The sequence below is a fragment of the Chiloscyllium plagiosum genome, unplaced genomic scaffold (genome assembly GCF_037043375.1).
Source record: "Chiloscyllium plagiosum isolate Xiang-an unplaced genomic scaffold, Cpla_swu_hap1 HiC_scaffold_14, whole genome shotgun sequence".
Lineage (NCBI taxonomy): Eukaryota > Metazoa > Chordata > Chondrichthyes > Orectolobiformes > Hemiscylliidae > Chiloscyllium > Chiloscyllium plagiosum.
This window is the reverse complement of record NW_028270152.1, coordinates 11,309,153-11,334,502: the sequence shown is the minus strand read 5'-3', so window position 1 is coordinate 11,334,502 and position 25,350 is coordinate 11,309,153. Positions and strand designations below refer to the sequence as shown.

Sequence of the window (25,350 nt, the reverse complement as noted above, 5' to 3'; positions counted from 1 at the left end):
AAATGAGGCCATTCAGCCCATCCAGTCTGCTCTGCCATTTGATCATGGGATGATATGTTTCTCAACCCCATTCTTCTTCTGCCTTCTCCCTGTAACCATTGACCCTCTTACTAATCAACAATCTATCTATCTCTGTCTTAAATACATTCAATGACTTGGATTTTGAATCCAACAACATAAATGGAAGCACTGATAGTTTTGATCTGTATAGTTTGGTGCATTTTCCTTCAGTTACCTGTGCCATTTTCTCTTACTTGTTTTGACGCACTTTTCATCAAATCCTTCATATTCCACTTAATCTGAGTTTTGTTTCAATCTAAATTTATTACTTATGCTGTAGCAAAATTGTTTTGGTCTCTTTATGGCTTTCCTTCCAGCCTTTAAGTAAGTCCCTCTCAAAAAGAAATCTCTCTCGTCTTTCGAACTTGCTGGTTCCCCAGGTAATTTGATCATGGGATGATATGTTTCTCAACCCCATTCTCCTGTTGTCTTCCTCTCACCACTGATCCCCTCACTCATCAAGAACCTGTCTATCTGTCTTAAATACACTCAGTGACTTGGCTGCCACTGTCCTACACAACAATGAGCTCCACAGGTTGACCATTCTCTGGCTGAAGAAATTCCTCCTTATTTTAGTTCTAAAGGGTCGTCCCTTCACTTTGAGGCTATGCCCTTGGGTCCTAGTCTCTCCTACTAGTGGAAACATCTTCTCCATGTGTTGGGCTATCAGGATGATCGTTACAACTTCAAATATTGGGTCCCTTAGTGCGACATTGAATCTTAACCGATGGGGAGCAATCTTTGGATCTCCTCTGATTTTAACTGATATTGATTTGATTTGATTTATTGTAGTCACATGAACCTAAGTACAGTGAAAAGTTTTGTTTTGTGAGGAGTACAGGCAGATCATAGCAAACAAAGACGTACGGATCATAGGGCAGAGCAAGGCACACAAGGTTACAGCTGCAGAAATGCAAGATTACATTAAATACCCAACAGTATAGAAACAGGCCCTTCGGCCCAACAAGTCCACACTGACTCTCCAATGAGTAACCCACCCAGACCTTGTACTTACCCCTGTCTAATGCACCTAACATTATTGGCAATTTAGCATGGCCAATTCACCTGACCTGCATATCTTTGGACCGTGGGAGGAAACCAGAGGAAACCCATGCAGACACGGGGAGAATGTGTAAACTCCACACAGACAGTCGTCCAAGGCTGGAACTGAACCCAGGTCCCTAGCACTGTGAGGCACCGGTGCTAACCACTGAGCCACCATGTCACCTACAAAGATGGGAGTGGTGTGGAAGCACTCCTTCTGCCAAAACCAGAAGATCAACATTAGATTTGAAATTAGAGAGGTCCATTCAATTGATTGAAAAGTGAGTGAAAAAGTTTTCCTCACTTGGCCCTTGTTTCTTTCACAGATCACTTCAAATCTATGCCCTCTTGTTCTTGTTCCTTGTATGAGTAGCAGTAACCTCTCAGGATCTGCTCTATCCAGCCAACTCATGATTGTGAGTCGCTCACTGTCAGACAGAGGACAAAGAAGACTGTACATGGTGCTCAGCGGGTCTTGCAGCATCTGTGGAGAGAAATCAGAGTTAACGTTTCGGGTTGAGTGACCCTTCCTCAGAACCTGTTTGTTCGGTTTTTGTCAAGAAGACTGTACTGGTGTCTCTTATTAGCTGCACTAACTTTGTTTCCCACGTGCGGATCTTTAACAGGGAATACCGGGGAAGGATGGCAGTGATGGAGTGAAAGGAAACCGTGGTGACAGGGGAGAAATAGGACCTCAAGGTTTCAAAGTAAGTTGTTACAAACATGATGTATATCCCAGGTGAACTGAGCTGTGATAATCATGAGGGCCATAGGTAAGTGAATAGGCAAGGTCTTTTATCCAGGGTAGGGGCGTCCAAAACCAGAGGGCTTAGATTTAAGGTGAGAGTGGAAAGATTTAAAAGGCACCTAAGAGGGTGATGCATGTACGGAATGTGTTGCCAGAGGAAGTGGTAGATTTAACATTTAAAAGACACTTGGACAGATACATGAATAGGAAAGGTTTAGAGGGATAAGGGCCAAGCGTGGGTAAATGAGACTAGTTCAGTTCAAGAAATCTGATTAGCATGGACGAGTTTCCATGCTCTGTGACTCTATTAGATTACTTACAGTGTGGAAACAGGCCCTTCGGCCCAACAAGTCCACACCGACTCTCCGAAGAGCAACCCACCCACACCCATTCCCCTACATTTACCCCTTCACCTAACACTGCGGGCAATTTAGAATGGCCAATTCACCTGACCTGCACATTTTTGGACTGTGGGAGGAAACCGGAGCATCCGGAGGAAACCCACACAGACACGGGGAGAATGTGCAAACTCCACACAGACAGTTGCTTGAGGCAGGAATTGAACCTGGGTCTCTGGCACTGTGAGGCAGCAGTGCTAACCACTGTGCCACCGTGCCACCCAAATGATAATGAATATGATAATGAATCCTTCCAAGTCTGGGTCAGATATACAAATGGTTTTTCAAGTTTGGGATACTGGCAGAATTTATTAACACTTGAAGTGAAGGAGACATTTTTGCATTATATTAACTAAGTTCTACTTTTCCATTTCTGATAAATGTGGAATGACTTAATTGAAACATTTGATGAATGACCTGACCTCACTGTGTAATGGTGAAACCTTACAGGCTGGTGTGAACCATTCCAAGTGATCAGTCTGAAATTCAATCCTCAGGTGCACCACGAAAAACAACATGGATCTGCACCATTACCTGAGGTGTTTTTCACATATATATACATGTTTAACACAGCTGCAGATATGCAGAAATGGCTGGTATTCACTAACAATCAGTACAACTTACTGGTGTACTCAAAAAGACAGTATAAAGGACTCATGTACATGAAGAACTGGTATTTTAAGAACTGGTATACACAAACGGCTGGTATAAATGACTCATGTACACAAAGAGTTAGTGTATATATATTAAAGGACTGGTTCTCCAGAAGGGCTGATAGAAATGACTGATATACACAAAGTTAAAAATCTCACAACACCAGGTTATAGTCCAACAGGTTTATTTGGGAGTACTAGCTTTCGGAGCGCTGCTCCTTCATCAGGTAGCTGTGAAGCAGGATCATACATAAGACACAGAACTTATAGCAAAAGATTACAGTATCATACAGCTGAAATGATGTGTTGCTGTATGACACTGTGATATTTTGCTTTGAATTCTGTGTCTTATGTTTGATCCTGCTGCACAACCACCTGATGAAGGAATGGTGCTCTGAGACCTAGTACTTCCTAATAAAGCGTTGGTGTTTTGGCTTTCATTAACAGGGGGATCGTGGTTAAGATCCGCGAAGTTTTGCTACAGCTCTACAAGTCCCTGGTGGGACCACACTTGGAATATTGTGTCCAGTTCTGGCCGCTGTACTATAGGAAAGATACAGAGGCTTTGGAGAAGGTGCAAAGAAGGTTTACCAGGATGCTGCCTGGACTGGAGGGCTTGCCTTATGAACAGAGATTGACTAAGCTTGGGCTTTTCTCTCTGGAGAGAAGGAGGAAGAGAGTTGACCTGATCGAGGTATATAAGATAATGAGAGGCATGGATAGAGTCAATAGCCAGAGACTTTTTCCCAGAGCAGGATTGACTGGTACGAGGGGTCATTGTTCTAAGATATTAGGAGAAAGGTATAGAGGGGACGTCAGAGGAAGGTTCTTTACACAGAGAGTTGTGAATGCATGGAATGCGTTTCCCGTGGTGGTGGTGGAAGCAGAGTCATTAGGGACATTTAAGCGACTGCTGGACATGGATAACAGTGAATTGAGGGGTGTGTAGGTTATGTTATTTTGTTTTACATTAGGATTAATCCTTGGCACAACGTGGTGGGCCGAAGGGCCTGCTCTATGCTGTACTTTTCTATGTTCTATAACCTGGTGTTGTGTGATTTTTAACTTTGTTCCCCCCCCGAGTCCAGCACTGGCTCCTTCACATCATAATGCACACAAGGATACACATTGCTTATGTACACAAATGGCTAGAATTCACAAAAAGCTGGAACTGATGACTGGTATATACAAAGGGATGGTACACACGAAGGACTGGTGTAAAGGACTGGTATACACAAAGGACTGGTGTAAAATACTGGTATACACGAAGGACTAGTATAAAAGACTGATATACACGAAGGGCTGGTATACACAAAGGACTGGTAAAAATGTCTGGTATACACAAAAGGAATGATGTGGATTGTTTGTGTACATAAATAGCTGGAATTCACAAAATGCTGGATCAGATGGTCTTGTACACACAAAGGATTGGTGTACACAAAAGACCGCTATATATAAAAGGCTGGTATAAATGACTGGTGTATAAAGGACTGGTGTACAATTTGGTTTGTTTTACAGGGTGACAGAGGGGCAAAAGGTGCCTGTGGCACTGATGGAGAGAAGGGAAACAAGGTAAGGAATAGACACGGTGACTAAATAGTTCACTTTTATTTCAGCCACAGGGGTCAGTGGTATTCATAATATATATTAACAGCTTGGGTTAGAAAAGTGAATATACTCTGGCCAAATTGGCAATGACCTGAAAACAGGTGGGAAAGCGAGTGGTGAGAGTGACACAAAGAGTCTGCAGAGGGTTATGGACAGTTAAAGGGTGTGGGCAGATGAAATACAATGTGAGAAAATGTGAGATTATGTATTTTGGTCGGAAAAATAGTGGATCTGGGGATTATTTAAATGGAGAAAGACTCCTGAAAGCTACGCAAGAAGAGGATTCATGCACGAATCACAAAAGGCAAGCATCCAAGTTTAGGGGGTAATAGGGAAGACAAATGGAATGTTGGCTTTGATTTAGAAGGGATTGCAATATAAGGAAGTCTACAGCTAAAACTATACACGCCTCTAGTTAGAACATACTGAGAATGCTGGTGAACACTTTTGGTCCACTTATCTAAGAAATACTGGAATTGAAGGTTATTATGTTGATCCCTGGCATGGAGGGATTTTCTGACAAGCAGAGGTTGACGATGTTGCCTTGTACACATTGGAGTTTAGAACAACGCGAGACAACCATATTGAAACAATGACGATTCAGGGGAGTTGTGGAAAGGTAGCTTCTGCTTTTGTGGGAGTCTAGGATGAAGGAGCATAATGACAGAGGAACGAGTCACCCATTTAAGACAGAGATGAGGGGGAATTTCTTCTGTCAGAAGATACTGAATCTGTTGAATTCTTTACTGTATAGGGTTGTAGAGTTTAGGTCATTAAGCACATTCAAAGTTGAGATTGATAGGTTTTTAATCAAGAAGGGAATCAAGGGTTATGGGGCAAGGCTGGAAAGTGAAGTTGAGGGTTATCAGATCAGCCATGATTGAATGGTGGAGCAGACTTGATGGGCTGAATGGCCTACATCTGTTCCTGAGTCTTTATGGTCTTAAATTCGGAAGGTAAATGAAAGAGGATGTAAGTAATGTAAACCTCAAGTTACAAATTGAGTATCAGCATGCAAGTTGGTTAATATCTCCGTAATTGAAAGAGTAGTATTGGGTGAACATGTGTCGATGTTGTCTAGGGTTTTATGTTTTGTTAAAGATTTCCATAAAACAAGGCTGATACATCGCCTTCACCTATGTACCTCGATTCTGCATCCCTGGCCAACCTTACCTCACCGAAACGTAGCTTTGTTTTGGAACTTCCAATTGAACCCCAACCCCCACCCCTGACAGCTTTCTGGTGGGACGAGAGATTTCCCGAATTTCACTCTCCTTTGTGTAAGGAAGTGCTTCACTGGGAATATAAAGGTACTCAGGATACCTTGAACAAAAGAGAGAGTTGAAGAAAGGTTGTCCTTTTCTGCCCGTTTTGTTGAAAAAGCTTCTGGTACTGCTCATTTTTAATAGCCATTGCATCCAGTCCTTTTAAAAACAACTCTGAGCTCTCGTCTTATGGTGAGCTGATGTTTATTCTGCGCCATCTTGATTTCTTACTTGGTGAAATTCTTTGTGCAGGGTGACCCTGGTATTCCTGGCAGACTTGGATTTCCTGGCAGGAAGGGGGAACAGGTAAGAATTCATTGAGAGAGTGCTCAGTAAATGGGGCACCGTTTTTAAAGGCATTGGTGGAAGGTAATGGATGTGATCAGCTGCTGTCTAAGGATCTTCGGTGAATTTTAAAAATTCATTCATGAGATGTGAGCATTACTGGCTGGGCCAGCATTATTACACATCCACAATTGCTCAGAGGGCATATTGATATGAGTCTGGAGTCACATGTAGCCCAGACTAGGTACGAATGGCAATTTCTTTCCCTAAAGGACCATACTGCCCATTAGCTTAGCAGCAGCAGCAGCAGTATGTACCATGTACAAGATGCGCTGCAGAAATTCACCAAAGATCCTCGAACAGCACCTTCCCAACTCATGACCCCTTCCATCCTGAAGACCAAGGGCAGCAGATACATGGGAACACCACCTCTGCAAGTTCTCCCCTAAGCCACTCACCATCCTGACTTGGGAATATATCGCTGTTCCTTCACTATTGCTGGATCAATATCCTGGAGCTCTCTCTGTGAGGACATTGTGGGGTCAACCCACAGCACATGGACTGCAGCGGTTCAAGAAGGCAACTCACTCCCACCTTCTCAAGGGGCAACTAGGGGCGGGTAATAAACGTTGACCCAGCCGGTGATTCCCACCTCTCACAAGTGAATTTTGCAAAAGCATCATGTCCAGTATTGGGCACCCAACACGTGCTTTGGGCCAGATTCACCCAAAACTTCAGTTAGTCACAAACAAAATATTACCAAGATGATTAAAAGGAAGTATTAAAAGGAGAGGGCAGGAGGGTCACTTTAAATCTGGAGAGCAATACAAAACTAGGCTGTGATGGCATCATATCACATTCTGTTTTTATTTGTTAATGGGATGTGGCCATTTGTGGTCAGGCCAGCATTTCCCCGGACATGATGGTGGGGGGCTACTGCCTGGAACCATTGCAGTCCCTGGCATTCCAGAATTTTGACCCAGCAACACTGAAGAAACAGCAATATATTTCCAAGTCAGGATGGCTTGGAGGGTAACTTGCAAGGGAGTGGTGTTCCCATGTATCTGCTGCCCATGTTCTTGCAGACAGTAGAGGCTGTGGGTCTGCAGAGTGCTATCAGAAGAGACTTGGTGAGTTGTTGCAGTTCCTCAGTGGGTGGTACACAATACTCGCGGTTTCTGTAACAATCTGTACCTCGGGTGCTGGTTGCCGTGGTTGTGGGTATGTTCGCCGAGCTGGGAAGTTGGTTTGCAGATGTTTGTCCCCTGTCTGGGTGACATCTTCAGGGCTTTGGAGCCTCCTGTAAAGTGCTGCTGTACTGCCTCTTCTGGAATTTATTTGGTTCCATTCCTGCTGCTTCCAGTTGCCAGTTCTGTTAGTTTGTTGTTGTGACCGATATAATGGGTCTAGTTCTATGTGTTTGTTGATGGAGTCCATGGCTGAGTGCCATGTTTCTAGAAATTCTCTGGCTGTCCTCTCTTTAGATTGTCCTGTGGTCATTGTGTTGTCCCAGTCAATTTTGTTGCCCTTGTCATCCTTGTGCATGGCTACTAGGGACAGCTGGTGGTGATGTTTAGTGGATAGTTGGTGTCTATGGGACCTGTTTGTCTGTATAGTGTTTCGTGCAGTCTTTGCACAATACTGCCTCTGTGTGTTGTTAAAGGGAGTAGTGGATCAGGCAGGCTGCTTTCTGCTAGATTGTGTCAAACTCGAGTACAATAGAGCTGCACCCATCCAGGCAATTGGAGTGCATTCCATCACACTCCCAACTTGGGCCTTGTAGACAATGGGGAAATCAGAAGGCAAGTTACTCCCCACTGTAGTCGAGCATGTCTTAGTCCTGATATTGATGTGGTTGGTCCAGTTAGGTTTCTGGTCAACGGTATGTTGGATGGGGTTGAGGTTTATTCGATTATGGTACTGTCATTGTTTGTCAGGCGGAAAGAGGTATGGGTCAGATGGCCAGTAGTTTGATCAAAACTAGGTTGAAGGAGTCAAGTGACATGGAGAGGTACAGAGAGGGAACTCCAGGGCCTACAAAGCACGATCATCAATAGTGGAACAATTAACGTTCCCTTTTAAAGTCATGTTGCGGCTGTACAGGACGTTGGTTAGGCCACTGTTGGAATATTGCGTACACTTCTGGTCTCCTTCCTATCGGAAAGTTGTTGTGAAACTTGAAAGGGTTCAGGAAAGATTTACAAGGATGTTGCCAGGATTGGAGGATCTGAGCTATAGGGAGAGGCTGAAGAGGCTGGGGCTGTTTTCCCTGGAGTGTCAGAGGCTGAGGGGTGACCTTTATAGAGGTTTATAAAATTATGAGGGGCATGGATAGGGTAAATAGACAAAGTCTTTTCCCTGGGGTGGGGGAGTCCAGAGCTAGAGGGCATAGGTTTAGGGTGAGACGGGAAAGATATAAAAGAGACCTATGGGGCACCTTTTTCATGCAGTGGGTGGTATGTGTATGGAATGAGCTGCCAGAGGAAGTGGTGGAGGCTGGTACAATTGCAACATTTAAGAGGCATTTGGATGGGTATATGAATAGGAAGGGTTTGGAGGGATATGGGCCGGGTGCTGGCAGGTGGGACTAGATTGGTTTGGGATATCTGGTCGGCGTGGATGGGTTGGACCGAAGGGTCTGTTTCGATGCTGTACATCTCTATGACTCTATGACATTCGTGATACTCAAGCAGCCAGGATTCAGTGTACACCGAGATCTCACCATTTGGAGGAAAATCGCAGACACAGAGGAGGGTGAAGCCACAGAAAGATTTGAAAACAAGATAAAAAATGTTAAAACTAAGCTGCTGTTTGAACAGAAGCCAATGTAAGTGAGTGAGCACCGAAGGTGATAGGGGAATGGAACTTGGTGTGAGTTAGGGCATGGGCAGTAAAGATTTGGAGGGTAGAGTGGGGAATGCCAGTCTGAAGTACTTCAGAATAATCATGGATTGAGCTAACAAAGCTGATGAACTGACACTGGGGCAGTGTTACAGAGCTGGAAATGGATAGACTTAGTGATGGTTAAGAAAATGGAATCAAGAGTTCATTTTAGGATCAAATGTGACACACAGCACAGAATGCACTGCAGCATCTTAGCAATACTTCTTACAAATAATTCCTGCAGCAATCCTCTGAGGCTGAGCTGATTGGTTTCAACAATGACAACCGTTAGGAGTACATGTACTTATGGACTATAATAAACTGGAATATGGAATGTTTAGACATATCTGGGTTGAAAAAGCTTTATCATGCGATTTCTTCAAAGCAAAAAGTCAAAAGGTCAAACTGTATTTGTTAGCTGTTTATTGGAAAAGCAAATAATTCCATCCAAAAAATACTTTTAAGAAATGACAGGGGATGTGCTTTCAGGCTTTGTTGCACAATACAGCTTTGGATCTGTGCTGTTCATTGCTGAGCCACAGCTGCTGGGGTTGTTGTGTGTTGTATATCTGGACTCCTAGCCATGTCCCTCTGAACCTGAAATCCGGTCTGAGGATCCTGCATCATTCAGTGACAAACACCAATTAGCTCAACAGGAAATCAAAGGAGAATCAAGAAGCTGAACCCATTCAACCTTCTGAATCCATAACCTTGTTTTCATTTGACTTTTTATTCCAAAATTCATTATATTTCTGCAAAACTGTGTTTTGTATGTGTGTGTATTTGAGAGAGAGATTAACATATAGTTTAATTCTGCATGGTGGCTGAGTTAATAATCAGTTTTGCCACTTACTTAAGAAAAATTATGTTTATAATAAATAAATTAGGTTTGAGATTAAAGACTCCTTTAATTAAAGACTCCACGTTAAAGACTCCTTTGTTCTATGTAATAGTAATAACAGAGAAAAAAGGGACTATTTTGCTGATTAAGTAGAAAATTTCCACTTTTTATAATCATAGAATCTCTACAGTCTGGAAGCAAATCATTCAGCCCATCAAGTCCATATCAGCCCTCTGAAGGGTAACCCACCTCATCTCTTTTAACTCTGCATTTCCCATGGCTAACCCACCAAGCCTACATATCTCTGGACACTATGGGCAATTTAGCATGGCCAATCCACCCTGACCTGAATATCTTTGGACTCTGGGAGGAAACCGGAGCACCCCTGCAGACACAGAGAGAACGTCTAAACACCACACAGACGGCTGCCCGAGGCTGGAATTGAACCCCAGGTCCTGGGTGCTGTGAGGCAGCAGTGCTAACCACTGAGCCACCATGCTACCCCACACAGCTGCTCCATTTAACAGATGAAGTAATGGGTTTTGATTACCAGCATGCTCCTCCTGTCAGTTGAAACACAATTGCCTTCCTTTGTGTTAGATCTGACTCCAACTCGTGGAGAGTTTACACTCTGATTCCCAATGACTTCAATTTTACTGGGACTCCTTAAGAGCTGATCTATTCTCAAGCTGTCTTGGTGACACATTCCTATCACTCCACATGTCTGGAGAGGTTCGGATTGGGAATTTCTATGGTGAACACTTTGTGTTATATCCACCAACATGCTCTGTGTTCTTATATGTGACAGACTGTCTAGTTGGTCTCCAAACTGAATTAGAGAAACCTGGGAGTGGTGGTATTCCTGAGGTCTGGTGCTGATTGCTCTTTTATCTTTCAGGGTGACCCTGGTGCACCTGGACCCCCTGGCCTCTCTGGGAAAGAGGGTCTCATTGGACCCAAGGTATGAAAATAGTGACAGAGCTTTGTGCAATAGTTCCCAGCCCTTGATCTATATGTATCTCCCGGCACTGATATGGTCTGGTCTGTAACACAGGGTGACCGAGGATTCGATGGGCTCCAGGGAGAGAAAGGAGAGCGGGGAGAGAAAGGAGAGCGGGTGAGTTATAATTACGGTCCACACATTGGTTGCCGAACTAGGAGGCATGAGCTGGGCTATTCCTGAGACAGGGAAGAGGATTTGGAATGGTTTTCAGGTGCTGAACATGCATCCAGTGGGAAGTTGATAAAATTAAGATTATTACAAGGGTGTGCAAGAAGCCTTTAAAAGAGCATCACTCACAGATTTAACTTTAGCAGAGATAGCATAATAAAAACCCGAAAACAAACAAAAACTGAAACTGCTGGAGAAACTCAGCAGGTCTGGCAGCATCTGTGGAGTGAAAAACAGAGTTAATGTTTCAAGTCCTGTGACCTTTCTTCAGAGCTAGAACTGGCTAAGTAATGGTAGTATATATGCAGGTAGGCAGGGGAAGGAGTGAAGGGATAGGTCGAGAGACCCATCAATTGTCTCCCTCTGCACTGATCCACTCACTCCTTGACCCACCCACCCCCTCCCCATCATCAGCATAAAGACCACCATTACTCAGCTGCTTCTAGTTTTGAAGAAGGGACATCAGCTGTGTTTTCTCTCCACCAATGCTACCAGACCTGCTGAGTTTCTCCAGCAGTTTCAATTTTTGTTTGTTTCCAGTCTTACTGTCTTTCTCTTTTCAGGGCTTCCCTGGTGTTGTTGGTCCCCAGGGCCTGAGAGGAGCTGATGGAACAGCTGGTCCCCCTGGACCTCAGGGATCACCAGGTCCCAAAGGACCAGAAGGAATCCAGGGTCAGAAGGTAATTAATTATGCCTGCTCCCTGTGCTCAAGGTTGGTTTTGTAAGTTTGCTGCTGTCTCTTTTGTTTCTTGATTCAGCAATACCCGTTTTTTGTCATCGTTTGTTTGATTCTACAAAGAACATTGCAGCGCAGTACAGGCCGTTCGGCCCTCAATGTTGCTCTGACTTGTGAAAAATCTGATGTCCATCTAACCTACGCTGCTCCATTATTATCCATGTGTATGTTCAATGCCTATTTAAATGCCCTTAACATCGGCGAGTCTACTACTGTTGGAGGCAGGCCGTTCCACGCCCATACAACTCTCTGAGTGAAGAAACTACCCCTAATATCTGTCCTAAACCTATCACCCCTCAATTTAAAGCTATGTTCCCTCATGTTAGCCTTCACCATCCAAGGAAAAAGGCTCTCACTGTCCACCCTATCTAACCCTCTGATTATCTTATATGTCTCAATTAAATCACCTCTCAACCTTCTTCTCTCCAATGAAAACAGCCTCAGTTCCCTCAGCCTTTCCTCATCAGACCTTCCCTCCATACCAGGCAATATCCTAGTAAGTCTCATCTGAACCCTTTCCAAAGCTTCCACATCCTTCCTATAATGGAGTGACCAGAAATGCACACAATACTCCAGGTGCGGCCTTACCAGTGTCTTGTACAGCTGATTCATGACCTCATGGCTCCAAAACTCAATCCCCTTACCAATAAACGCCATCACATCATATGCCTTTTTAACAACCCTATCAACTTGGGTGGCAACTTTCAGGGATTTGTGCACCTGGACACCAAGATCTCTCTGTTCATCTCCACTGCCAAGAATTTTACCATTAGCCCAGTACTCTGCATTCCTGTTAATTCTTCTGAAGTGAACTACCTCACACTTTTCTGTATTAAACTCCATTTCCCACTTCACAACCCAGCTCTGCATCTTATCTATGTCCCTCTGTAACTCACAGCATCCTTCGGCACTATCCACAACTCTGCCTACCCTTAGTGTCATCCGCAAATTTACTAACCCATCCTTCTACGCCCACCTCCAGATCATTTATAAAAACGACAAACAGCAGTGGCCCCAAAACAGATTCTTGCGGCACACCACTGGTAACTGAGCTCCAGGATGAACATTTCCCATCAACCACCACCCTCTGTATTCCAATCCAAACCACTAAATCACCTTCAATCCAGAAACTGCGTATTTTGTGCAATAACCTACCGTGTGGAACCTTATCAAACGTCTTACTGAAGTCGATATACACCACATCAACCACTTCACCTTCAGCCACCTGTTTTGTCACCTCCTCAAAGAACTCAATGAGGTTAGTGAGGCACGACCTACCCTTCACAAAACCATGTTGACTATCCCTAATCAAATTATTCCTTTCCAGATGATTATAAATCCTATCTCTTATAACCTTTTCCAACACCTTACCCACAACTGAAGTGAAGCTCACTGGCCTATAATTACCAGGGTTGTCTCTACTCCCTTTCCCAAACAAGGGAACAACATTTGCTATCCCCCAGTCTTCTGGCACTACTACTGTCGACAATGATGACTTAAAGATCAAAGCCAAAGGCACTGCAACCCCTCCCTGGCTTCCCAGAGAATCCGAGGATAAATCCCATACAGCCCCAGGGTCTTATCTATTTTCAGATCTTCCAAAATTGCTGAAACCTCCTCTTTGTCAACCGCAATCCCATCTAAGCTAATAGCCTTTATCTCTGTATTTTCACTAACATTACCCTTTTCCAATGTGAACACTGACGAAAAGTATTCATTAAGCACTTCCCCTATATCCTCAGATTCCACAGACAACTTTCCACTACTATCTTTGATTGGCCTTCATCTTACTCTCATCATTCTTTTATTCCTATAGAATATAGAATGTTCCTATAGAATGCCTTAGGGTTTTCTTTGATCCTGATCACCAACAAAGTCTCATGTCCCCTTCTGGCTCTTAGCTCTTTCTTCAGATCTTTTCTGGCTAACCTATAACCGTCAAGCCCCCTAACTGAGCCTTCACACCTCATCCTCACATCAGCCTTCCTCTTCCTCTTGGCAAGAGCTTCAACTTCTTTAGTAAACCATGGCTCCCTGTCTCGACAACTACCTCCCGGCCTGATAGGTATATACTTATCAACGACCTGCAGTAGCTGTTCCTTGAATAAGCTCCACATTTCAAGTGTGTCCATCCCCTGCAGTTTCCTTCCCCAACCTATGGATCCTAAATCCTGCCTAATCGCATCATAATTGTCTTACCCCCAGTTATACCTCTTTCCCTGTGGTATATGCCTACCCCTGCCCGTTGCTCTTGTAGACATAACCAAATTATGGTCACTAACGCCAAAGTGCTCGCCTACCTCCAAATCTAACACCTGGCCGGGTTCATTACCCAGTACCATATCCAATATGGCATCGCCCCATGTTGGCCTGTCTCTTCCAGTCTCCAGCGTGTAAGCATAAGACAGCTTTGTGCATCCGCTCTATGAGTGAATGAAGCTTAATTAAAAGATTCATGATCTCAGACCAAATACTTGACAACACATGTCAATGCCAATTTTCTGTTAACGTTGCAGCTGTTTTCACTTCTCTGCTTTTCTGAAATTCCCTGTAAATTTCATTGGATTTTATATCTTTTCTTCGGTGGGAACAGTTTTGGAAATCCCACTTTACTCCCAGCCCAGTTGTAAGGTTCTTCACAGTAAATTCACAATGCATTACCCACCATCCTCTTTTCATTCATAGACTCCCTTCATGCAGAAACAGGCCATTTGGCCCATCGCGTCTCCACCAACCCTCTGAAGGGCATTCCAAAACACTACCCTATCCCTGTAACCCTGCGTTTCCCATGGCTAATCCACCTTAGCCTGCACATCCCTGGACGCTATGGGGCAGTTTAGCATGGCCAATCCACCTCACCTGCACATCTTTGGACTGTGAGAGGAATCCAGAGCACCCAGATGAAACCCACACCGATACGGGGAAAATGTGCAAATTCCACACAGACAGTCACCCAAGGGTGGAATTGAACCTGGGTTCCTGGCGATGTGAGGCAGCAGCGGTCACCATTGAGCCCCTGCGTCGCCCCGATCATTCAAACCTTCCTCACTTCTGCAACTTTTGGGGAAGCCAGTTTCCCATTGTTTAGCTTAGCTTGACCAGCTGGAGCGACCAACATCTCGCTTGCAATGGAGGCTTTTGTGGTGCAGTGGTAATGACTCTACCTCTGAGACAGGAGACCCATGTTCTAATCCCACTTGCGCCAGAGATGTGTCATACCATTATCTGAACAGGTTGATTAGAGACCGCTCCTCTGCAGTGTTTTTTGATGTGGTTAGTATCCACCCTTTGTGGTTCTGACACCTTGCTAACTTCTTGAGCTTTCTGTGACCCCAGAATGTCGAGGATGGATGTTTTAACAGTGTTCGCTGTTTGTGATTGACTCTAGGGTGAACGAGGGCCTCTCGGTGTGAGCATTCCAGGTCCCAGAGGAATTCCAGGAGTCCCTGGGGAGAGAGGAGATCCTGTAAGTGTCGGAACAATGAGCTATTCCAGAACAACACAGATTCTGGAATTTCTAACACACTGGATGATGCAATTACTTTATACACTGAGTAGTCCTCACCATCAAAACAGCTGGTTCCCAGTGGCCTATTGAGCCTGTCTTTCCAATCACACTGTCCCTTGTGTGCCTTGAGGGTGGTCTGAGAGAATAAGAGTACAGGAAATTGGAGCAGGAGTAGGCCATTCTGCCCCTCAAGCCTGCTCCGTCATTCAACAAGATCATGGCAGATCTGTCAGAGGTCACAGTTCCTCCTTTTTGCCAGCTCTCAGCATCTCAATATTTCAAAACTCGACCGACCTCCTGTTAAAGACTTTCAGTGACCTAGCCTCCACATCTCTCTGGGGTAGAGAATTCCAGACAGTCACTACTCTTTAAGAGAAGAAACTCCTTCACATTTCGGTTCTGAGTGAGTATCCCCTTATTCTATAACTATCTCCTGGAGTTTGAGATTCCCACACCAGTGGAAATGTTTTCTCAACATCTAGCCTGCCAAGTCCCCACAGAACCTTCTGTGTTTTAACAAGGTCACCCTTTTTCTTCCTCATTCACGGGATGACAGTTGTTGCTGGCTAGGCAACATTTATTGCCCAGAGGGCAGTTAAAGGTCAACCACATCACTGTGGATCTGGAGTCACATGTAGGCCAGATCAGGTAAGGACAGCAGTTTCCTTTCCTGAAGGACATTAGTGAACCAGGTGGGTTGTTTCCCCAACAATGGATTCATGGTCACCATTTGACACTTACTTCCAGATTTTTTTTTTAACTGAACTGAAATTCCACCATCTGTCGTGGCAAGATTTGAACCCAGGTCCCCAGAAAATTACCTGGGTCTCTGTATTATCACTGGAGTGCTAATCCAATGAGGCCATTGCTTCACCGTGCAAAATCCTGCTCTAATCTCTTTGGGGGGTTGCAGACCCTACCCAGCTATCCCCCACTTCCAAGAATTTCCAAGATATTGTCCAGTTACATTCCCAAATGTTTAAGCTGGAGGGACCTCAAATTCCCAGAACCCAAAATCTTACAAATGATGTAGAGGTTTGGCAATTTGAAGATTTTACACCAGGGGAGAGTGAATATAAAACTATTTTCCATTAACGCAAACAGAAGATTCTGCTCAGTGAACAAATTAAATCAAATTTCACTGCTATCACCACTCCCCAAGCTTGCCCCCCTCCTTCTGTTACCAGAAAGACCTTTGAGGAGGTGGGCTGCTGCAAATTGCAGCCAAAGTTGACATGTTGGAAGCGGTGGGGATATTGAGGATCCTGAGCCCTTTAAATTCAGGATACCATGAATTCAGAAAAAGCAAACAGACAGTGACACACGTGTCCACAAAGTGTGAGGGATATCGTGTCTCACAAACCTGATTGAGTTCTTTGAGGAAGTGACCACGACGATTGACGAGGGCAGAGCTGTAGATGCTGCTTACTTGGACTTTAGTAAAGCCTTTGACATGGTTCCACATGGTAGTCTAATTAATAAAGTTAGATCACATGGGATTCAGAGTGAGCTTGCCAAGTGAATGCAAAGTTGGCTTCATAGCAGGAGATAAAGAGTGATGAGTGGAGGTTGTTTTTCGGACTGCAGACCTGTTACCAGCGGTGTTCCACAGGGATTGGTGCTGGGTCCACTTTTGTTTGTCGTTTATATCAATTGGAGGAATGATGCTGACCTGGCGGCTTTTACCCTGAGTGGTTGTACATGGATGATTTTTTTTTCACCTTACACAGTACTGTTGTTGACTATTAGGCTTCCTCATAAGCCAAAGATTGCTGTTCATGAAATACCTTGCTTCAGAAAACCTCAAGAAATCTCTCACTTACATTGCCCGCTTGACAGGACTGTGTACCTAGGATGCAGATGTCACAATCTCCTTTCTTTTCTTTCCTTATTCTGCTGTGACCCCCAGCTGGGACTTGTTGCAAGGTATGGTTTTAGGTGAGGTCACCAGTGTAGGGGGGTTCCCCTTCGCCCATGATGAGAAGAACATCTCTCCCTCTATGAAACCCATTGCTCCACAGTGCCCACAATGGTGCCACCGCCAGAGACTAGTTGACAACACCTTGTCGGATGCATTAGCAAGGGCTTTGGCCATTGTTTCTGCCATTAGTCGATTTTTAGATTCCCTACAGTGTGGAAACAGGCCCTTCAGCCCAACCAGTCCACAGTGACCCTCCGAAGAGTAACCCACCCACACCCATTTCCCTCTGACTAATGCACCTAACACTATGGGCAATTTAGCATGGCCATGACCTGCACATCTTTGTGACTGTGGGAGGAAACCGGAGCACCCAGGAGGAAACCCACGCAGACACGGGGAGAATGTGCAAACTCCACGCAGACAGTCGCCCGAGGCTGGAACCGAACCTGGGACACTGGTGCTGTGAGGCAGCAGTGCTAACCACTGAGCCACCGTGCCGCCCCATGATCCTGGCTTTGTCACCTTCCCCTTGCTCACTAGCAACAGTGTGTGCTATCTACAAGATGCACTGCAAACTTTCACCAAGCATCCTCTGACAGCATGTTCCAAACCCATGACCACTTCCATCTGGAAGGACAAGGGCAGCAGATACATGGGAACTCCACCCCCTGCAAGATCCCCCCCAAGCAACTCACCATCCTGACTTGAAAATATATCACCTTCCTTCACTATCACTGGGTCAAAATCCTGGAATTCCCTCCCTAATGGCATTCTGGGTCAACCCACAGCACATGGACTGCACCGCTTTAAGAAGGCAGCTCACCCCCACCTTCTGAAGAGGCAACTAGCGCCAGGCGTGTTGGTCCAGCCAGTGATGCCCAAGTAACATGAATGAATAAAAAAAGCACTAACTGTTCAGGATAAATACTTCATTGGATGAAATATAGAAATGTAGAAAACAGAAGTAAGAATTGACCCTCTGTCTGGACATCAGTCTTGCAGTAAGGGATATTTCTACTGGCAGGGAGACCTGTAACGCTGATTCAAGGTGATTGATAGAAGAACCAGAAAGAGAGATGCACATTTGTTTCATGCGGTTAGAAGTGGAGTTGAGCTGAAAGATGCTTCCTGGAAGAGTGGTGGAGGTAGATTTCATTAGTCTGCGAAAGAAAATTGGATAAATGCTGTAGGATTAGCATTGTTTGAAGAAAATACAAGAGAGTGGAACTGTCTAACCAATCACAAAAGATAAAACAAAACAAAGTATATGTCTAAATGAGGTGTGAATGGCAATGTCAGCTGTGTAGAGAAGATGTGAATGATAAAGTGTTGGCACAGAGCTGATAGGCAGAATGGTCTTGTTCTTTGCTCTACAACATTTCTTGATCGCGTTTTCCATCCAGCATTGCATTGGATTCCCAGACAATCTTCCACATTGTGATTGTGAATCTCTCTGAAAGTTAGGTTAAAATCTGTGCAAACCAGCCTACCCTTCAGTTTAATCGGGTCGAGCTGTTACATGGGGAAAGCTGTGCTCTGTGCATATGTTGCACTGACTCGCATCAGTTGTCGATAAAGTTATAACCATTTGTTCTCATCTCTATGGTTAAGGGTGAAATGGGTCCTGACGGTCAAAAAGGAGATCAGGGACAACCAGGAATGACGGTATGTTAATTTTTCTTTCGGTTTGAGACACTGGTGGAATTGTACAACATCTTTAAAAATTAGTCTCATTGCTTTGTCAGTAAATCACCTCATAATGCCGAAATCCTCTGGAGGCTCTCTGTTTGTGGAATCTATAGGAATGAGAATGGCAGAGTCAGGGATCAATAGGAATGAGAATGGCAGGGTCAGGGATCTATAGGAATGAGAATGGCAGGGTCAGGGATCAATAGGAATGAGAATGGCAGGGTCAGGGATCAATAGGAATGAGAATGGCAGGGTCAGGGATCTATAGGAATGAGAATGGCAGGGTCAGGGATCTATAGGAATGTGAATGTCAGGGTCAGGAATCTATAGGAATGTGAATGGCAGGGTCAGGGATCTATAGGAATGAGAATGACAGGGTCAGGAATCTATAGGAATGTGAATGTCAGGGTCAGGGTTCTATAGGAATGTGAATGACCGGGTCAGGGATCTATAGGAATGTGAATGTCAGGGTCAGGGATCTATAGGAATGTGAATGACAGGATCAGGGATCTATAGGAATGTGAATGTCAGGGTCAGGGATCAATAGGAATTAGAATGGCAATGGCAGGGATCTGTAGGAATGTGAATGTCAGGGTCAGGGATCTGTAGGAATGTGAATGACAGGGTCAGGGATCTATAGGAATGTGAATGGCAATGGCAGGGATCTATAGGATGTGAATGACAGGGTCAGGGATCTATAGGAATGTGAATGGCAATGGCAGGGATCTATAGGAATGTGAATGACAGGGTCAGGGATCAATAGGAATGTGAATGGCAATGGCAGGGATCTATAGGAATGTGAATGACAGGGTCAGGGATCTATAGGAATGTGAATGGCAATGGCAGGGATCTATAGGAATGTGAATGGCAGGGCAGCGATCTATAGGAATGTGAATGTCAGGGTCAGGGATCTATAGGAATGCGAATGGCAGGGTCAGGGATCTATAGGAATGAGAATGGCAGGGTGTGATATCTATAGGAATGAGAATGGCAGGGTCAGAGATCTCTAGGAATGTGAATGGCAGGGTCAGGGATCAATAGGAATGAGAATGGCAGGGTCAGGGATCTATAGGAATGTGAATGGCAGGGTCAGGGATCTATAGGAATGAGAATGGCAGGGTCAGGGATCTATAGGAATGTGAATGGCAGGGTCAGGGATCTATAGGAATGTGAATGGCAAGGTCAGGGATCTATAGGAATGTGAATGGCAGGGCAGCGATCTATAGGAATGAGAATGTCAGGGTTCGGTATCTATAAAAATGTGAATGGCAGGGTGTGGTATCTATAGGAATGTGAATGGCAGGGTCAGGGATCTATAGGAATGTGAATGGCAGAGCAGGGATCTATAGGAATGTGAATGGCAGAGCAGAGATCTATAGGAATGAGAATTGCAGGGGCAGGTATAAATAGGAATGTGAATGGCAGGGTGTGGTATCTATAGGAATGAGAATGGCATGGTCAGGGATCTATAGGAATGTAAATGGCAGGGTGTGGTATCTATAGGAATGTGAATGCCAGGGTCAGGGATCTATAGGATGTGAATGGCAGGGTCAGGGATCTATAGCAATGAGTATGGCAGGGCAGAAATCAATAGGAATGAGAATGGCAGGGTCCAGGATCTATAGGAATGAGAATGGCAGGGTCAGGGATCTCGAGGAATGAGAATGGCAGGGTCAGGGATATATAGGAATGCGAATGGCAGAGTCAGGGATCTATAGCAATGAGAATGGCAGGGTCAGGGATCAATAGGAATGAGAATGGCGGGGTCAGGGATCAATAGGGATATGAATGGCAGGCCAGAAATCAATAGGAATGAGAATGGCAGGGTCAGGGATCTATAGGAATGAGAATGGCAGGGTCAGGGATCTATAGGAATGAGAATGTCAGGGTCAGGGATCTATAGGAATGTGAATGCCAGGGTCAGGGATCAATAGGAATGAGAATGGCAGGGTCAGGGATCAATAGGAATGAGAATGACAAGGTCAGGGATCTATAGGAATGAGAATGGCAAGGTCAGGGATCTATAGGAATGAGAATGGCAGGGTCAGGGATCTATAGGAATGAGAATGGCAGGGTCAGGGATCAATAGGAATGAGAATGGCAGGGTCAGGGATCTATAGGAATGAGAATGACAGGGTCAGGGATCTATAGGAATGAGAATGGCAAGGTCAGGGATCTATAGGAATGAGAATGGCAGGGTCAGGGATCAATAGGAATGAGAATGGCAGGGCAGGAATCAATAGGGATGTGAATGTCAGGGTCAGGGTTCTATAGGAATGTGAATGACCGGGTCAGGGATCTATAGGAATGTGAATGTCAGGGTCAGGGATCTCTAGGAATGTGAATGGCAGGGTCAGGGATCTATAGGAATGAGAATGACAGGGTCAGGAATCTATAGGAATGTGAATGTCAGGGTCAGGGTTCTATAGGAATGTGAATGACCGGGTCAGGGATCTATAGGAATGTGAATGTCAGGGTCAGGGATCTAGAGGAATGAGAATGTCAGGGTCAGTGATCTATAGGAATGTGAATGCCAAGGTCAGAGATCTATAGGAATGAGAATGGCAGGGTCAGGGATCTCTAGGAATGAGAATGTCAGGGTCAGGGATCTATAGGAATGAGAATGGCAGGGTCAGGGATCTCTAGGAATGAGAATGTCAGGGTCAGGGATCTATAGGAATGAGAATGTCAGGGTCAGGGATCTATTGGAATGAGAATGTCAGGGTTCGGTATCTATAAAAATGTGAATGGCAGGGTGTGGTATCTATAGGAATGTGAATGGCAGGGTCAGGGATCTATAGGAATGTGAATGGCAGAGCAGGGATCTATAGGAATGTGAATGGCAGAGCAGGGATCTATAGGAATGAGAATTGCAGGGGCAGGTATAAATAGGAATGTGAATGGCAGGGTGTGGTATCTATAGGAATGAGAATGGCATGGTCAGGGATCTATAGGAATGTAAATGGCAGGGTGTGGTATCTATAGGAATGTGAATGCCAGGGTCAGGGATCTATAGGATGTGAATGGCAGGGTCAGGGATCTATAGCAATGAGTATGGCAGGGTCAGGGATATATAGGAATGCGAATGGCAGAGTCAGGGATCTATAGCAATGAGAATGGCAGGGTCAGGGATCAATAGGAATGAGAATGGCGGGGTCAGGGATCTATAGGAATGAGAATGTCAGGGTCAGGGATCTATAGGAATGTGAATGCCAGGGTCAGGGATCAATAGGAATGAGAATGGCAGGGTCAGGGATCTATAGGAATGAGAATGTCAGGGTCAGGGATCTATAGGAATGTGAATGCCTGGGTCAGGGATCTATAGGAATGTGAATGCCAGGGTCAGGGATCAATAGGGATGAGAATGGCAGGGTCAGGGATCAATAGGAATGAGAATGGCAGGGTCAGGGATCAATAGGAATGAGAATGGCAGGGTCAGGGATCAATAGGAATGAGAATGGCAGGGTCAGGGATCAATAGGGATGAGAATGGCAAGGTCAGGGATCTATAGGAATGAGAATGGCAAGGTCAGGGATCAATAGGAATGAGAATGGCAAGGTCAGGGATCTATAGGAATGAGAATGGCAGGGTCAGGGATCTATAGGAATGAGAATGGCAGGGTCAGGGATCTATAGGAATGAGAATGGCAAGGTCAGGGATCTATAGGAATGAGAATGGCAGGGTCAGGGATCAATAGGAATGTGAATGGCAAGGTCAGGGATCTATAGGAATGAGAATGGCAGGGTCAGGGATCTATAGGAATGAGAATGGCAGGGTCAGGGATCAATAGGAATGAGAATGGCAAGGTTAGGGATCTATAGGAATGAGAATGGCAGGGTCAGGGATCTATAGGAATGAGAATGGCACGGTCAGGGATCTATAGGAATGAGAATGGCAAGGTCAGGGATCTATAGGAATGAGAATGGCAGGGTCAGGGATCAATAGGAATGAGAATGGCCGGGTCATGGATCAATAGGAATGTGAATGGCAGGGTCAGGGATCTATAGGAATGTGAATGGCAGGGTCAGGGATCAATAGGGATGTGAATGGCAGGGTCAGGGATCTATAGGAATGAGAATGTCAGGGTCAGGGATCAATAGGAATGAGAATGTCAGGGTCAGGGATCTATAGGAATGTGAATGGCAGAGCAGGGATCTATAGGAATGAGAATTGCAGGGGCAGGTATAAATAGGAATGTGAATGGCAGGGTATGGTATCTATAGGAATGTAAATGGCAGGGTGTGGTATCTATAGGAATGTGCATGCCAGGGTCAGGGATCTATAGGATGTGAATGGCAGGGTCAGGGATCTATAGCAATGAGAATGGCAGGGCAGATATCGATAGGAATGTGAATAGCAGGGTCCAGGATCTATAGGAATGAGAATGGCAGGGTCAGGGATCAAGAGGGATGTGAATGCCAGGGTCAGGGATCAATAGGAATGAGAATGGCAGGGTCAGGGATCAATAGGAATGAGAATGGCAGGGTCAGGGATATATAGGAATGCGAATGGCAGAGTCAGGGATCTATAGCAATGAGAATGGCAGGGTCAGGGATCAATAGGAATGAGAATGGCAGGGTCAGGGATCAATAAGGATGTGAATGGCAGAGTCAGGGATCTATAGCAATGAGAATGCCAGGGTCAGGGATCAATAGGAATGAGAATGGCAGGGTCAGGGATCAATAGGAATGAGAATGGCAGGGTCAGGGATATATAGGAATGCGAATGGCAGAGTCAGGGATCTATAGCAATGAGAATGGCAGAGCAGGGATCTATAGGAATGTGAATGGCAGAGCAGAGATCTATAGGAATGAGAATTGCAGGGGCAGGTATAAATAGGAATGTGAATGGCAGGGTGTGGTATCTATAGGAATGAGAATGGCATGGTCAGGGATCTATAGGAATGTGAATGGCAGGGTGTGGTATCTATAGGAATGTGAATGCCAGGGTCAGGGATCTATAGGATGTGAATGGCAGGGTCAGGGATCTATAGCAATGAGTATGGCAGGGCAGAAATCAATAGGAATGAGAATGGCAGGGTCCAGGATCTATAGGAATGAGAATGGCAGGGTCAGGGATCTCGAGGAATGAGAATGGCAGGGTCAGGGATATATAGGAATGCGAATGGCAGAGTCAGGGATCTATAGCAATGAGAATGGCAGGGTCAGGGATCAATAGGAATGAGAATGGCGGGGTCAGGGATCAATAGGGATATGTATGGCAGGCCAGAAATCAATAGGAATGAGAATGGCAGGGTCAGGGATCTATAGGAATGAGAATGGCAGGGTCAGGGATCTATAGGAATGAGAATGTCAGGGTCAGGGATCTATAGGAATGTGAATGCCAGGGTCAGGGATCAATAGGAATGAGAATGGCAGGGTCAGGGATCAATAGGAATGAGAATGACAGGGTCAGGGATCTATAGGAATGAGAATGGCAAGGTCAGGGATCTATAGGAATGAGAATGGCAGGGTCAGGGATCTATAGGAATGAGAATGGCAGGGTCAGGGATCAATAGGAATGAGAATGGCAGGGTCAGGGATCTATAGGAATGAGAATGACAGGGTCAGGGATCTATAGGAATGAGAATGGCAAGGTCAGGGATCTATAGGAATGAGAATGGCAGGGTCAGGGATCAATAGGAATGAGAATGGCAGGGCAGGAATCAATAGGGATGTGAATGTCAGGGTCAGGGTTCTATAGGAATGTGAATGACCGGGTCAGGGATCTATAGGAATGTGAATGTCAGGGTCAGGGATCTCTAGGAATGTGAATGGCAGGGTCAGGGATCTATAGGAATGAGAATGACAGGGTCAGGAATCTATAGGAATGTGAATGTCAGGGTCAGGGTTCTATAGGAATGTGAATGACCGGGTCAGGGATCTATAGGAATGTGAATGTCAGGGTCAGGGATCTAGAGGAATGAGAATGTCAGGGTCAGTGATCTATAGGAATGTGAATGCCAAGGTCAGAGATCTATAGGAATGAGAATGGCAGGGTCAGGGATCTCTAGGAATGAGAATGTCAGGGTCAGGGATCTATAGGAATGAGAATGGCAGGGTCAGGGATCTCTAGGAATGAGAATGTCAGGGTCAGGGATCTATAGGAATGAGAATGTCAGGGTCAGGGATCTATTGGAATGAGAATGTCAGGGTTCGGTATCTATAAAAATGTGAATGGCAGGGTGTGGTATCTATAGGAATGTGAATGGCAGGGTCAGGGATCTATAGGAATGTGAATGGCAGAGCAGGGATCTATAGGAATGTGAATGGCAGAGCAGGGATCTATAGGAATGAGAATTGCAGGGGCAGGTATAAATAGGAATGTGAATGGCAGGGTGTGGTATCTATAGGAATGAGAATGGCATGGTCAGGGATCTATAGGAATGTAAATGGCAGGGTGTGGTATCTATAGGAATGTGAATGCCAGGGTCAGGGATCTATAGGATGTGAATGGCAGGGTCAGGGATCTATAGCAATGAGTATGGCAGGGTCAGGGATCAATAGGAATGAGAATGGCGGGGTCAGGGATCTATAGGAA

General features: G+C 45.1%; 1 protein-coding gene across 1 annotated transcript in view; it reads left to right on the top strand.

Annotated features, from left to right (window-relative positions):
- LOC122559237 (uncharacterized) overlaps positions 1-25,350 on the top strand; it is a 177,352-nt gene that overhangs the window by 143,267 nt on the left and 8,735 nt on the right. The window contains exons 47-54 of the mRNA XM_087994571.1: positions 1,731-1,811; positions 4,422-4,475; positions 6,029-6,082; positions 10,684-10,746; positions 10,840-10,902; positions 11,520-11,636; positions 15,081-15,158; positions 18,733-18,786. Coding sequence (XP_087850697.1) covers positions 1,731-1,811; positions 4,422-4,475; positions 6,029-6,082; positions 10,684-10,746; positions 10,840-10,902; positions 11,520-11,636; positions 15,081-15,158; positions 18,733-18,786 — 564 coding nt within the window. The remainder of the gene's footprint in view (positions 1-1,730; positions 1,812-4,421; positions 4,476-6,028; positions 6,083-10,683; positions 10,747-10,839; positions 10,903-11,519; positions 11,637-15,080; positions 15,159-18,732; positions 18,787-25,350) is intronic.